Source organism: Ascaphus truei, chromosome 2, assembly GCF_040206685.1.
Source record: "Ascaphus truei isolate aAscTru1 chromosome 2, aAscTru1.hap1, whole genome shotgun sequence".
NCBI classification, from domain to species: domain Eukaryota; kingdom Metazoa; phylum Chordata; class Amphibia; order Anura; family Ascaphidae; genus Ascaphus; species Ascaphus truei.
Window position 1 is genome coordinate 239,076,686 of NC_134484.1, and position 15,507 is coordinate 239,092,192.

The 15,507-nt window shown below is 45.6% G+C and overlaps 1 protein-coding gene across 8 annotated transcripts in view; it reads left to right on the forward strand.

Moving 5' to 3' along the window:
• Nucleotides 1-15,507, forward strand: part of TMEM245 (transmembrane protein 245) — a 105,776-nt gene that overhangs the window by 17,695 nt on the left and 72,574 nt on the right. For all 8 annotated transcript variants that reach the window (XR_012799158.1, XR_012799157.1, XR_012799159.1 and 5 more), the window contains exons 2-4: nt 8,450-8,567; nt 14,101-14,202; nt 15,134-15,247. Coding sequence is in view for 5 of the 8 variants with exons in the window: in XM_075585996.1 (XP_075442111.1) it covers nt 8,450-8,567; nt 14,101-14,202; nt 15,134-15,247 (334 nt within the window). In the remaining 3 variants the exon portion in view is untranslated. The remainder of the gene's footprint in view (nt 1-8,449; nt 8,568-14,100; nt 14,203-15,133; nt 15,248-15,507) is intronic.

Sequence of the window (15,507 nt, forward strand, 5' to 3'; positions counted from 1 at the left end):
TTGTGTATTTTTATGGTTCCGTTTTGATATATGTCAGTTTGTTCGTTTTTTTTAAATACTAATAAAGTTGTTGTATAAAAAATGTATTTTTTTAACCCCCCTCCGCCTCTACCCGATAGGAGTATTACTGGTGTGCGTTCCAGGGTTGAAGCGGATGCATTGAAGTGACGTCGTCTCAGTTTTGGAGGAGATTGGTCAGTGATGAGGCGATGTCACAGGGATGCGACGCGTCACTGGCGCGCATGCGCAGTATGCTCAAACGGGCGATTTTGGCGCGAAACGGGGATAATAAAAGGTAAGGAGGTATGTTTGTGTGATACACCTTGATAAAGTCCCCTGGGACGAAACGCGTTGGTGTGTGGGCTATGTTTCTGTCCCTGTGCACTTATTCATTAAACAACCCTCAGTTTTAGCTTGGAGTTGTGCCCTTCATTTTTTTCTATAGGATTTTTTCTGTGGATCTCTATACTGGCTGTGCTCCTTTGCTTCCTTTTAATAAACCAGGAATTGTTACTGATAACTTCACTAGAATTTCAGGAACTGGGAGGGAGGGGGGAGGAGAGATCTTCTGAGTTAAAATTATAACAGTTCAGCTCTGGAGGACCCCATTGTTCCTGGTTAAATTTTTTTTTAAATATAGGGGTTTGGTAACGGGGGTTTGCTTTAGGGCTATTCATGGGAAAGACACTGATAACAATTATGGTTGATTAATTACTATCACCTTTTATGGAGTAGACCTATTTATTCTTTTGGCAATTAAATCATTAATAGAATTGTCTACTCTGGGAAATTAAAATATGATGTACCTTCATTGTCAATGCTTCCTGAGAATAAGTCAGTACAAGTTTTCTATGCAATTAAAAATCACCCGACAGCTAGGATCCCTATTTTGTGTAACCCTTTGCGTGCCGTAGGGGGCAGCTTTACCAGCGTGCTACAGCCCCTCCAGCACATTGCAATTATGTGACCACTCCTTGGAGCGAGGTCTCAACGTCACTGATGAGGCAAAAAGGAAGGATCCTCCCCTTCCACCCAGATCGCGTTCAGTTCACCAAAGGAGCGCAGCACGGGGTCTCCGGTAAATTTTTTTGCTGAAAGGCCACTTAGTCATAGGGCTCCTGGAGTAATGTAAACAAACAAACAAAAGATTCCCCCTTGAATGCACTCAGATAGATCAGTAGATGTGATATGATTGATGCATTAAAAAACCTTTTAATCACATATATACTTTAAAATAATGTTGTAAAGAGGGGCATGGTATAAACAGTCCAGGACCAGTCCCTAATGGCAAACCAAAGAATCTTCCTACACAAAAGTAAACGGAAGATGATGCAAATAGCAGTACATCAATTCGCTGTGGGCCAGATGGCTAAGAGATTCACCTGTAAATACCTACAGAAAAGGGTGCTAATCCTAACTATGGATGCCCTTTGATCTAAAAAATCAACAGACCTAGTCAAATGCAGGCTGCTGATACTGAATCTGAAGGGGTGAATAACTTAGAGCAAACCGGTCAAATAGTAAAGACCCATATAGTATCAATGGCCCACACCGAGTATAGATGTAATACAGCACAGAAACGGTGTGAAATTCACAAAATCAATAAAAACTAAATAGTGCACATAATAAACACATAGCCACACGTAGAACAATAAATCTATAAACGTAGCTCTACAGATGAGGATAAGATTCCTTGCGTGATAGTGTAGATGTCTGTAAAGGGCAAGCACAAAGTGTGCTATATTAGTGCCCTGAGGCACGGTTCAAGGACCGTATCCAGTTAAAGCCTCTACAACACAATAGTAAGTTGCACAGAAATCACACATAATAACCTTACATAGGACAGCTTAAAAGAGTCTCATGGTAAATAGTGCTAATAGTACTGCATATTGAGATGACAAGTAAGTCAAACAGGCATGAAGATCAGTACATAGGGTATACTTAACAGTTTACAATATTATGTCGCCGTACATACACTACCGACACACTTTATTGAAGTGTGGTCGGTACCGCAAGCCGGGAAATCTCCCGGCTTGCTAGTGGCCGCCCCCATGACGCGCGGTCACGCGTCATCGGGAGCGTGCGCCCGCTGCACGCGTGTCCAGGGGCTCCCCGAGGGAGCCCTGGTGTCCCGCGATCGCGGGACAGCGGCAGGGGGTTCCGGGGGACCCGGCGGACCCGGCAGCGGTAGGGAGAGCGCCCCGATCGGAGGGCGCTCTTCCGCTGCTTCGGCGTGCGCCCGTCACACTCGGGCGCGCGCCAGGCTACTGCTGCGGCACAGAACGGGCAAATGCTCGAATAAACTGTGCCGCAGCAGTACATGCATACATATATCACTAAATAGTGATGTAGATAAAGGTAAGTATATAATACCCAGGCTAGGTGATAAGTAATAGCCCCTTGCTAATGGGGACTATAAAAATAGCACTATACTACCACATTCAGGTGTAATTAAACCATAGTGGTATCCAATTAAGCAGTGGAGCTGTAACAGGTACAGCAGTGTGGAGAGGACATAGTGCCTCTACCTAGCAATGTGACGTACATTGTCCTTGGAGAGTCAACACGGACAGGCTAATAGGGTGTTACACTTAGCTTATGATGCTGTGCACATCCATAATCACTCCACTGGGTCCAAAAGTAAGGGGAAGTAAAGGCAGGACCTTTGAGAAAGCGCGAAACGTGCGTCAGGTGACCGGAACGGAGTGACGTCACCATGCTGAATGGACGCCATACACAAGCGTGACAGCGTCTGTGATTTCAGCTGCCGAGTTTGAATCAGAGATTATCTCTGCATCTCGGCAACTGCACCACGGCATCCTGCCTTTACTTCCCCTTACTTTTGGATCCAGTGGAGTGATTATGGATGTGCACAGCATCATAAGCCAAGTGTAACACCCTACTAGCCTGTCCGTGTTGACTCTCCACGGACAATGTACGTCACATTGCTAGGTAGAGGCACTATGTCCTCTCCACACTGCTGTACCTGTTACAGCTCCACTGCTTAATTGGATACCACTATGGTTTAATTACACCTGAATGTGGTAGTATAGTGCTATTTTTATAGTCCCCATTAGCAAGGGGCTATTACTTATCACCTAGCCTGGGTATTATATACTTACCTTTATCTACATCACTATTTAGTGATATATGTATGCATGTATGTACGGCGACATAATATTGTAAACTGTTAAGTATACCCTATGTACTGATCTTCATGCCTGTTTGACTTACTTGTCATCTCAATATGCAGTACTATTAGCACTATTTACCATGAGACTCTTTTAAGCTGTCCTATGTAAGGTTATTATGTGTGATTTCTGTGCAACTTACTATTGTGTTGTAGAGGCTTTAACTGGATACGGTCCTTGAACCGTGCCTCAGGGCACTAATATAGCACACTTTGTGCTTGCCCTTTACAGACATCTACACTATCACGCAAGGAATCTTATCCTCATCTGTAGAGCTACGTTTATAGATTTATTGTTCTACGTGTGGCTATGTGTTTATTGTGTGCACTATTTAGTTTTTATTGATTTTGTGAATTTCACACCGTTTCTGTGTTGTATTACATCTATACTCGGTGTGGGCCATTGATACTATATGGGTCTTTACTATTTGACCGGTTTGCTCTAAGTTATTCACCCCTTCAGATTCAATATCAGCAGCCTGCATTTGACTAGGTCTGTTGATTTTTTAGATCAAAGGGCATCCATAGTTAGGATTAGTACCTTTTTCTGTAGATATTTACAGGTAAATCTCTTAGCCATCTGGCCCACAGCGAATTGATGTACTGCTATTTGCATCGTCTTCCGTTTACTTTTGTGTAGGAAGATTCTTTGGTTTGCCATTAGGGACTGGTCCTGGACTGTTTATACCATGCCCCTCTTTACAACATTATTTTAAAGTATATATGTGATTAAAAGGCTTTTTAATGCATCAATCATATCACATCTACTGATCTATCTGAGTGCATTCAAGGGGGAATCTTTTGTTTGTTTGTTTACATTTACCCTCATCCTCTTTTGCACCAGTTTATGGTCTTACCTACTTGCCCACTATTCATTATTACTTTAGCTGATGCGGGAGCTCCCCCCTGCCCCCTTCCCTCTTTCCCATCCCTTGATTTTTTTGCTCCTGGAGTAATGTAAGGGAGTCAAGAGGTTAAACTCCCTTTACAGGGCAGGAAACTACACGGGTGTCAGATTTCATACCTGAACTGGGAGGTGTACACAATGAAGGTGTGTACAATGAACTCCTGATTGAACAGGGATAAAAGGCAGGAAGTTGCCAAAGACAGAGAGACTGCTTTCCCCCAGAGAGAGAGGAAGTGAAACTTCTCCCAGCCAGGAGTGAGCTTGGTTGTTATAGAACCTAGGACTAAAGGAAGCAGGCCTGCGGGGTCCAGCTGGGAATCACATCCAGGATAAAGGTCACTACGGACTGGATAGCCTGTCCCCGGAACCGGCGTTCCTGAAGGAGCGACACGGAGACCTTGTGATAGGAATCCCCTGCAAATACAGATAAGCAACAAATAGAACTCTGTAATGTTAAAAGACTCTTTGTTTGCATAAGATAGTATGTGTTTTGGACTGGGAACCTGTTTATCTGGCCAGCTCTGTTAGAAAGGGCCACAACAAAGTTTAGTTTGTTTCCCTATAGTGAATATGTGTTTATTTTATGATTTCTTTTGGCCTTAAAGGGACAGGGTCCCTATTGTTTAGTTGCCTTCTGGTTAATAAACCAATCTGATTAAGCTTAACCCTCTGTCTAAGCCTCTTACTGACCTCGCCTATAGGCCGCTCCGTCACAAGTACCCAAAGGGTTTAAGCAGACAATAACATTTCTGTAATTTTGTCCTATCAATACGAGACACTGTTGGCTACTTTCATATAACTACGTAACAACTGTGGAAATGCAAGTGTATGCTTCCAAATACAAAGCAGGATTTTTTCTGGAGACCTACAGTAGCAAAAAATAAGGCGAGAATTTGAGAATGAATGAAGTAGGTGGGACTGTAGGAAAACAAAACATCACAAGTTTAGCTTTGGTTTTATTTTTAGGTTTCAACAAACTTTTACTGTGTCACTGCAACTGAGAATACAATAATTTCTTTCATCATTTGGTATTTATCAACATTTTAGCTTTTACCATGTACTGGTGAAAACGATGTTTAAAAATATTCAGATTTGTTTATAGTCCTCATTGAAAGGTTTTTTTTTTAGGTGTCACAGAAATTCACGTTTGTTTCGCTTCTTTAAAAGTCTGCAAGAGTTGTATTTCTACCTATTTAGATACACTTTCTGTAATAGGTAAACAGGTTAGCAGAAACTATAGTATTATTTATATGTACAGTGTATAATCAGTCTTGTTTTTGTTATATGGTTATTATAGTTTTTTGGGGACTTAAGTATCAATTTGCATAAATGACTTTAATACACCTATTACTGCAAGCTGTCAAAATCCTCCACACTGAATGTGAAAGCTATGTGGAAGAGGTATAGTATTGTTGAAGAAATTTCCATTTTCCTTTAGGCTACGTCCATAGTGCAGGAGACGGCGCGCGCTATGTACAGTAGCTGGCACCGAATCAAACACTAGGACAACAATGTATTCTACGCATGCGCTACGGGCGACTAGCGCTTTGCACTACAAACATGTTTGTATTAACCGTGCAACGGCTGGTTCACGTGAATTGTTCACCCAATGAGGACGAACCAGCTCGGTCACAGCCGCGCCCCCCGACACTCCTCCCTGTCGCCTCTGCCTGCAGGACAGGAAATATCTCCTGCTGCAGGTGAGCGTTCGCTGCGCCGAGGAGCGTGGAAGCTAGCGTGTTCCACTATAGCCGAGGCCTAACATACATGTCACATTAGCGTAGTGGAGCGACGTGTTGCATAGCTCATGTGGCGTTAATGGGAACAGTAAGTATAATAATTTTATTTCATATGGCGCTTTTCTCCCAATGGGACTTAAATCGCTTCACAATTACAATATTGTGCGCAGTACGCAGCACTGTACGTATGATTTTTACAGACAGTCGCTGCCCCGATTAGCTTACAGTCTGTTTTTGGTACCGGAGCCACAGGGAGATAAAGTGATTGCTTATATGTTTCCTCTTTTGAGCCCCATACCAATGTAAGCATTTTACATGGAGTCGAGAAGAAGTGTGTGGGTAGCTTCAGCCTTCCCTAGTTTTCAACACTTGAATGTTGTCAACATCATCAGACAAAGCAGGTTTCCTGAATATGCCATATGTGAGCCATTCCTGAGACAACGACTGAACCCCAAAACATCCTCAACCCGCTGCACACATCGTTCCATAGCCTTTTCAACACCTTGATCCCAGGTTGAGTAATTTATGCTAGATGTGTATATGGTAGGCCAGGGCTCTTCCTCAATCCAAACTGGTAAAGGTCCTTGATGGGGCCTGAACTGGTAATTTGATGGCAATTGATCAGGCAGCTACATTTTTTACACTGAAACTCACTTGTAAGTTAAGGTGATGGCAATATATGTTGTAAATGCTTGCAAGATGTTGAAGTATAATATCACTTTAAATTAATTCAAATTATAGGCTAAAGCTGTAAAATTCCAGGTATTATTGAAATCCCCGCTCTGATTGGATAAAACCTGGAAATTTAACCAATCAGTAATGACCTGGAATTGTTGGCAACTTGCCAAGGTTTTCAGCCAATTAGCTTTCAGTTCTCATTCACAAAGTGTAAGATCAGCTCTCAGATAGGGGAGGTGATTGGACAGGAGGCAGCAGCAAGGCACTGACTCCTCCCCCACCCTGCCTGCAGCAAGGCACTTACTCCTCCCACCCCCCCCCCCCCCTGCCTGCAGAGAGCTCCACACAGGAGAGTGAGGGGAAAGGTCTGTGTGTCAGTGTGTGTTTTGTGGGTGTAAAGGGGCCAGCAGAGTGTTTTATTGATGTGTGTGTCTTCTGTTGGTGTGTATTTTGTGGGTGTAGAGGAGAGGCTTGCACAATGTGTAGGGGGGGCTGCAGAGTGTTTGTTTATATAGAGGGGGCTGCAGTGTGTGTGTGTGTGTGTGTGTGTGTGTGTGTGTGTGTGTGTGTGTGTGTGTGTGTCTGTGTGTCTGTGTCTGTGTGTGTGTCTGTGTGTATGTACAATTTCCTTTTAATTAACGCAGTAAAAGCATAAGAATGTAGACAATCCTGCTGAGAAAAATCAATATGACTACAAAAGTGTATCTTTTTTATGACAATTAAAAATAAGCCTACATTTAGCCTATAATAGTAATAATCCCCTCAGAACAGGGCATTACTGGCCAATAATGACAGGGCATTATTGGCCAGTAATGCCCTGTTCTTTGGGGATTATTACTTAAATAACATTACATTACAATTGTGTAGCTTTTCTCATCCAGACCTTCTGAAAAACTAATGAAAGAACACTTTGCTAGGCACTTGGTGCACATTGTTATGTAAACGAAGGCTGTGTCTATTTCAAAGCTCTCAAGTAAGAACCATCATGTCTGACATTTGCCATGCAACCCAAGAATAATCTTTTGGTGTCTGGAAATTGCCCAACAAATGGCTTGCTGGCATGCTCTGATTTGCATTAGTGGAAATTTGTCAGTAGCTGCAATCGGTTATTCATACTAAAGATATAGCAGTAGAACTTTTAATTGCCTTTTTGTGCAATGTACAGGCAGTCCTCGGTTATCCGACACAATGCGTTACTCAAAATGGCGTTGTAAAGCGAAACGTTGTAAAGCGAAATACGTTTTCCCATAGGAACACTGTTTAAATGAAAGGTTCCGTTCCTGAAGGCATTTTTAACACTAAAATACACCAAATATTTTATGCAGGCAATAAGATATGCAGCACACACATAAATTATATAATGTATATACTGTATTATATATATAATATAATAAATAATATATTATATAGTATAATATAATATTATATAGTATAATATTATATATATACGCTCTTACGACGCTTTGCAACGTTGTTTATGTGAATGTGTATATATATACACACATACACAACGTTGCAAAGCGTCGTAAGAGCGTTGGATAAGCCATTTTGGCGTTGTAAAAATGAATATAGGTATGCATTGCATAGCGTTGGATAAGCCATTCGTTGTAAAGTGAAGCGTTGTAAAACGAGGACTGCCTGTACAGTGTTTTTGTTTTTACTTAAAAAAAAATCCTATTTTATTCTTTAGTTATGAAAGAAGAGTAGCAAGATGGAAGAACTCTTCCTTTATTCAGTGAAATACAAACACAGAGTTGTACTTTCCGACTCTGCAGCTTTGCACTGTTGGTATTTTAGCACTTCCAACATATGCATAGACGACAGATGATCAGCATTTCCTCACAAATGGCGATCAGGTTTTCTTTGTGCCAGTAGAGCCGCTGTGTACTATTGCATGGTGTGTTTTTTGATGGTTTTATGTTATATTTCCTTTAGATTTGGACATTGGTGGTTGGTTATGCCTTGGCAGTCTCCTTTAAATGGAACGCAAGTACCCAGCGCTATCTCAGTGCAATTTCAGTCCCTGTGTGGCTTATCCTACTCTTCCATTTAGGTAAGTACTGTAACTCACACTGTTTAGTTTCTGGTTATGTACAGCAGCTGTCTGTAGTGGCTGCTATTTAGCATATCAGAGGCAGTGCCAGCAAATTCTTTTTAACACTGTCACAAGTTTAATATCATCTCACATTGTTATTCACGGGTTGTGGATGTGTTTTCTTTTCCCTTAAAATGTTGACTTTCTTTTATCTTTGCTGCACAACTTGTACAGTCCCATGTAGGACTGTCAGACGACAGGAAGAATACATGCACTGTATGGGTAATACAACTAGTTTACTTATATCTTACTGACTCGGGTACCTTTTGTGATTCTTTGGCGAGGAAGACTACACGCAGTACACAGGTTACTAATTAATCCCCAGTAACACAATGTTGACTTGTGAAGGTGCTGACACACCATTGGAGCTTGTTGTGTACTGAACCTGTTGCAGGCTTGTTCTCCTAGCACTCGTGTCCGTGTCGATCTGATCCAACATGGCTGCCCCCGTTCCTAAGGCTCCTCTCCCTCATAGTCCCTCCTCTTCCACAGTCATTATTGGCTGATCTCATGTCCACCATAATCACATGTCTAGAGCACATTGCAGAGAAACCTGCCAGGACGCAGTGGGAGTGTGTGTGAGCTCATCACACAGATGGTTCGATCCTACCCCTGCTAAAACTGTTGATGTTCCCATCAACCGGGTTAGAGTCCTTGTGGCAAATGACATAACTGTCTAACATGTCTTCCTCCCTAGTTACATAGAATCATGGGTACAGTGAAACCTACACACATATTTACACATATACACTGTTACACCACACGCCACCACAGCCCCCAGGGTTACCTATCTCTAGAGTCATAGCTACTACCCATCTAATTGTACTAACCACAGGAACCCCTGTATACACCCCTGGAGAATCATAACTCCGTCTCGTGGGGGGGGGGGGGTCTAGTCCCCATTCTTGGATGTGTCGAGAACACTGGTTGTACTACGGCGAATCGTGTTCTGCGGGCCCTACACTTGGGAGGTGGGGTGTGAGGAGGGAGGGGCTCGCAAGCATCTTCCGTTTCGCTCTTCCTGATCCCAGATACTCGATAGGTGCCCTAACATTCTCCCTCCTTGATATTCCTCATCCTGATCCGACTCCTCATCACTATCCTGCTTACAGCAGCGTGGTGAGCTATCCCCAGGACCCTCTCCTCTGTTTAGTCGATCACTTCTCCTAGGTTGATGTGCTACTCCTGGAATACTTTCTTTCTCAGGGCATCGCACTAACTGACCTATTTGCAGAAGATGATTCTATTCAGGTTCTTCGCTGGCCCACCTCCTTGTTCGGGCCTTACTCAATATACTTGAAGTCCTTACAGTTTCTCTACTACCATACTACCACATAAAGCTCTGGTTTCAAGTGATTCGCTATTTTGTGTTTACCAGGTATCCAAACAAAAGACAGGGGTGCCCAATGCTACATCCTATTGCCAAAACATATAACTAATAAGTATAAAGTTTAAATACTTCAATAATAATATTTACTTGGTTATTTAGTTAAACCCTTTGGCCGAAGCGTCATAAGCCTGCATACCAACGTCAAGGTATAACCAAATTAATGCAGGTCCTTACACTAAACTGTGAACCTTTCCTTTTACCTCTGTATGAGGGGAAACAACCACAGTGAGTCCTGTCCATTCAGCAAAATGCTAGAACCCTCTTTTGTTTTTGTTTTTGCCGGTTGGACATCCTCGGCGTCTGCGGTAGCGGGTCGTGTTTGGAATTCTCTTTTTGGCGTGGTAAATAGCTAGTTTTAGTGCATCAATCACGGGAGGGCCCAGGAGCTAACCCCCTAAGCTGCCATCCGGAACAGCGCCACCGGAAGTCTCATGCTGGTCTTTTTATTGTGGGATAATGCATATATTTTGTACAGTATTTATTGTTATTTATTTCTAGTAGCAGCCACAGGGGCAAACCAGCTGACACACTCCTGCGCTTTGGTTGCGCTAGTTGCCGGCGGCTGCGTGTGCCAACTGGGGGGGAGGGGGCACCCCCTCGTCCGACAGGAGCAGCGTAATGTCTGTTAGTATGTGGGGGGGGGGGGGAACGGGGGACGGAGAGAACCGACGGCTCTCTGGCGGGGCGCCGAGTCAAAATGGCCGCTCCTCCGCGCTCCTTACCCCCCTTTCAGCCGCCGACGGCCGTTTATGCCAGCCGGGGAGGTCACCTACACGCACCTCTTCACCGACAGAGACGCGACGCCGGTTAGTATGCGGAGGGGGGCGAACCCGCGTATGTCGGCGGCTCTTTAGCGGGCAGCTAGTTGAAAATGGCCGCTCCTCCGCGCTCCTCACCCCCCCCCCCCCCCCCCCGCTGTGACTTCACCAGCCGGTTACCGCCCGCACCACACAGGAACGAAAACTCTGCACACTGTTCTCTCCCGCTGCGGCTCTTACCTCCGCTGCCAGCCGGCGTCCTGAGTTGTCTGCTGCCGTGCCGGGCCTTTTTACTCTCGCTTGGTGACCATTTTAGAGTCTCGGGGAGGGGAGGCCTAGGGTCCCTGATTTTTTTTGGATCCCCGTTTGCGGGTTGCAGTCTTTTTTTTTTGTGTGGACTTTGTTGATCGGTAGGGTCTTCCCCCAGCAGATATAATAATTGTGTGGATATTTGTTTATATTTTCAGCTATTAGTCCCTCTTATCTGGTTCTTTGGGACAGAGCTCTGCCGCAACACGTCCTTCACGAGTGGTATCCTCCCTCTTTTTTTTTGATATATCTATATAATTGAAAACATTGTATGTTTGCTGTTCTTATGGGCAATCTGATTGGTCCGTCAGTCTGTCACTCAGCCTCTGGCCAATCAGTTTGGTCGGTTTGCCCACCTGCGCCCCCATGGCTCTCATTGGCCGGTGTGCTCTAACAGTCTAACCCACTCTTACACACACACCACCCTCACACCGCGTGCGCCTCTCCAAGACTGCCTACCACACGTGCACCACCAGCCCCCGCCTCTTACAGGTAAGTTACTAAACCGCCCCCTCACACCCCTGCGCCTCCGGCCTCCCCTCCCAGCTCACACCCCTGCGCCTCCGGCCTCCCTTTCCAGCTCATACCCCTGCCGCCGGCCCGCCGCCTCAAGCCCCTGCGCCTCCAGCCTCGCCTCCCTTCCCACCTCGCCTCCCAGCTCACACCTCTGCCGCCTCCCACTGGCCGGTAAAGTAAGCGGGGAAGCGGCCAGCCGGGACCAAGACGGGAGAGTAAGCGGGGGAGCGGAAAGAAATCCATAACATAATGGCCAACTCACAACCCCCTCACCCGTACCACACCAAATTCAGACACGCTGCCTCCCGCCTCACCTGCCGCCTCGGAACACATGGATTGATCCGTGGTGGAGCGGGCGGACGGGGGAAGGAGCGGACAAACCGGGGAGGGAGCGGGTGGACGGAGGAAATAAAATAATAATCCCCGTCACCCGTACACCGCCAATTTCAGCCATCCCGACTCACCTCCCGCCTAGGCCAGGACCACAAATGGCGCTTCCTGCCGCTGCGTGCAAGCGCCTCCGTCTGCTGAACATCCCGAGCAGACGGAATGTTCCGCAAGGGGGGGAGGGCCGTGAAGTGGGCAGCCGAGCCATCGGGGGACGAAGCGTGGGGGGCGGAGCGGCGCTGAGCCATCAGGGGACCAAGCGGTGGGGGGTGGGGGGCGGCAGAGCCATCGGGGGATCAAGCGGCCGGACGGGCGGCACCTACATACATTGTCACAAGACATATGCCCCCTTGCTCCACTCCCGCCACCCTGCTCCACTCCCGCCACCCTGCTCCACTCCCGCCACCCTGCTCCACTCCCGCCACCCTGCTCCACTGCCGCCACCCTGCTCCACTCCCTCCACCCTGCTCCACTCCCGCCACCCTGCTCCACTCCCGCCACCCTGCTCCACTCCCGCCACCCTGCTCCACTCCCGCCACCCTGCTCCACTCCCGCCACCCTGCTCCACTGCCGCCACCCTGCTCCACTCCCGCCACCCTGCTCCACTCACTCCACCCTGCTCCACTCCCTCCACCCTGCTCCACTCCCTCCACCCTGCTCCACTCCCTCCACCCTGCTCCACACCCTCCACCCTGCTCCACACCCTCCACCCTGCTCCACTCCCCACTCCATCCACCCCCCCACTCCATCCACTCCCTCCACCCCCCCACTCCATCCACCCCCCCCACTCCCCACTCCCACACTCCCTACTCCCTCCACCCCCCTCTCCCTCCACCCCCCGCTCCATCCATCCACCCCCACCGCTCCATCCACCGCCCCCCGCTCCATCCACCCCCCTGCTCCCTCCACCCCCCCGCTCCCTCCACCCCCCGCTCCCTCCACCTCCCGCTCCCTCCACCTCCCGCTCCCTCCACCCCCCCACTCCCTCCACCCCCCCACTCCCTCCAACCCCCATTGTACGATGGTGTCTTTACAATAAACCATATTTAAACAACAACATCGTATTACATTTTCTTCCATCTTTCTATTGAACATTTTTATACAACCTTTCCACCAAATAGTCAACCTATTGTTCCCCTATTTATAAATAATACTACCTATTACGGATTTACATCCCGGGCAACGCCGGGTATATCAGCTTGTGTGTGTGTGTGTGTGTATGTGTGTGTGTATATATATGTATATGTATGTATGTATGTATGTGGGTGTTGAAGTTAGAGCTTACTGGGAATGTGTATGTTAATTTATCATGTATCCCCAGATTTCAGATGGGGACTGTCATGCACGTGTATCTCTCACCCATGTACTCTCGTCATAATCGGTTTTATTTCCCTAATTTGTTCATATCAGCAGCAGTAGTGGCCAACTTGTATGCTTCTTGCAACTGTTTCTTGAGCTTCTGCACATACTTCATGTATGTTGTCGGGAATGTGCCATCTGCCGCCACTCCAAAACACAGGTCAATGCAGGTTATACGCATGTACCAGGTTGGTGCACACGCTGACTCCATCGTTCCTTCCCTTGAGAGTTAAATGTTCCCATCATATTCAATAGGGTCCTATTGAATCTCTCGGGTTGCAGATCCCCCTGTAGGTGGTAAGGCGTTGTTAGCATTGGGGCGTAAAGTAGCAAACGCCCCATATAACATAATTGAAGCCATAAGATTAATTGTTAGCTTATATCGTGCTGATTTAGTTTCTTAAAAAAAAAACAAGAGTTTTCACCTGTAACCATAGCAACCTATTTTGTTTTAACCCTTTAGTTGCCAGAGGGGCCGCACCGATCACAGAGTGATGACGTGATTGCGCATCCTTTAACCCAGGAAGAGGAGGAGTAATCTTCTTCCAATTTAACTACAGAATTAAAAAAGGGTGTGATTGCGACAGCAGCAAAATGACTTGGTTAGAAGAAAGGAAACATTTATTTGTATGGCGAGTAGATACTATGGTACAAAGACAGACGAATGGGATTTTTGGAATTCCCACCTTACAAAAATAAAACTGCTGTAAAAAAGAAAAGAAGGTGAATACAGTTGGAAAATGCTTTAGTTTGCCACTTGTTACCTTTTCAGCATCAGTTGCTGGCTCCTGGAGGATTCCTGTGTTCCTGATTATTGTTTTGCTGATGACTGTGGGTACACTGCATGAAAAAGAGAATGGAAATGAATCAGCAGGTAAGGTTCTTCAGCTTAGGAAGCATCACGTTGACCTCAGTAATAAAAGAACACCAATAGACAACCTCTTTCTTGTGTCGCCCCTTGAATGGATGTAGAAGTTAGATACAGATGTAGTAAGACTTGCTGTCTTCTGAGACATAGGCGAACAAGCAAAGGTTTGCTTAATGGTTCTTGATGACGTGCTGATAGGGAGCATCCGAGGGCCGAGGACGGAGTTAACTGAAGGCAGAAATAAATGTCTGCCACGCAACGGATGCGTAATGGATGATATTAGACGGACGTGACCACACAAGGGAAGCGAGGGATCCCATGGACACACAACGAATCACCTCACTGAGAGCCCTAATTTCTGACAAACGATTCTTTTATGTCTGTTTTGTGAGTGCAATCTCATATGATTTTGGTCTTTTATGGGATATCCCCGTCGATGGGATGTTTCCCAGTGTTAATCCTTCGGTGCTGGGGTTGCGTGGCGGCACCGAGAATAGAGATTTCGCTATATATATAGTACATCTGAAGTAGCAATAGAAATCAACTCGTTTTTGGATCCAAAGTGGTTGAAATCACAGTTATTCTGTCTTTAACACAAATAGTTTGAAAACTATATGGGGATAATTGGAGGAATCCTAACATTTCATTTCATGCTTTTTTCCATAGAAACTGCTTTTCTTTTTTGAATATTAATTCCCTTGGCTTTCACAGACACATGAGGGGAAAAAATATGAATCAAGGGTGCGGGTTCTGCAGGCCGAATAATGGCATTTTATGTGAGATTTAAAGAGAAAATTAAAAACTAATGCAGAGAGTATTTAAGAGTACTTTGATTGTATGTGTTTATCTCCTCAATGTCTTTTTCTCAACGGTACCTTTTTAATCCTGAGTTTCTGTATTTCTGTAAATGATGGTAACTGTGATGTCTGCTTTCCAGGCACTGTGCTACCTGGACAAATGATGACTATAGCAGCTTCAACTATAGCCATGGCGATATCCATCACAGGGTTTGAGGGACACAAGGAGGAGCCTCCCACAGCACGAGCTTCAGGTGACTAAACACTCTGTGAGAACACACCTGAATGTACTGTATCAGTAGCATGTAATGCATGCTGTTGAAAGTGATATCTGCTATGCAAAAACGTCGGGATATCTTGCTTTTTACACCACAGAATGATAATGTCTAAAGTTCTCGGGAAGAGAATTCTTCTTGTATCATTTTAATAAGAACTATTTCCCAATGGGATTCAAAGCGCTTCACTATTACGGTATAGTGTGCAGTAAGCAGCATTGTACTATACAGATGCAGCA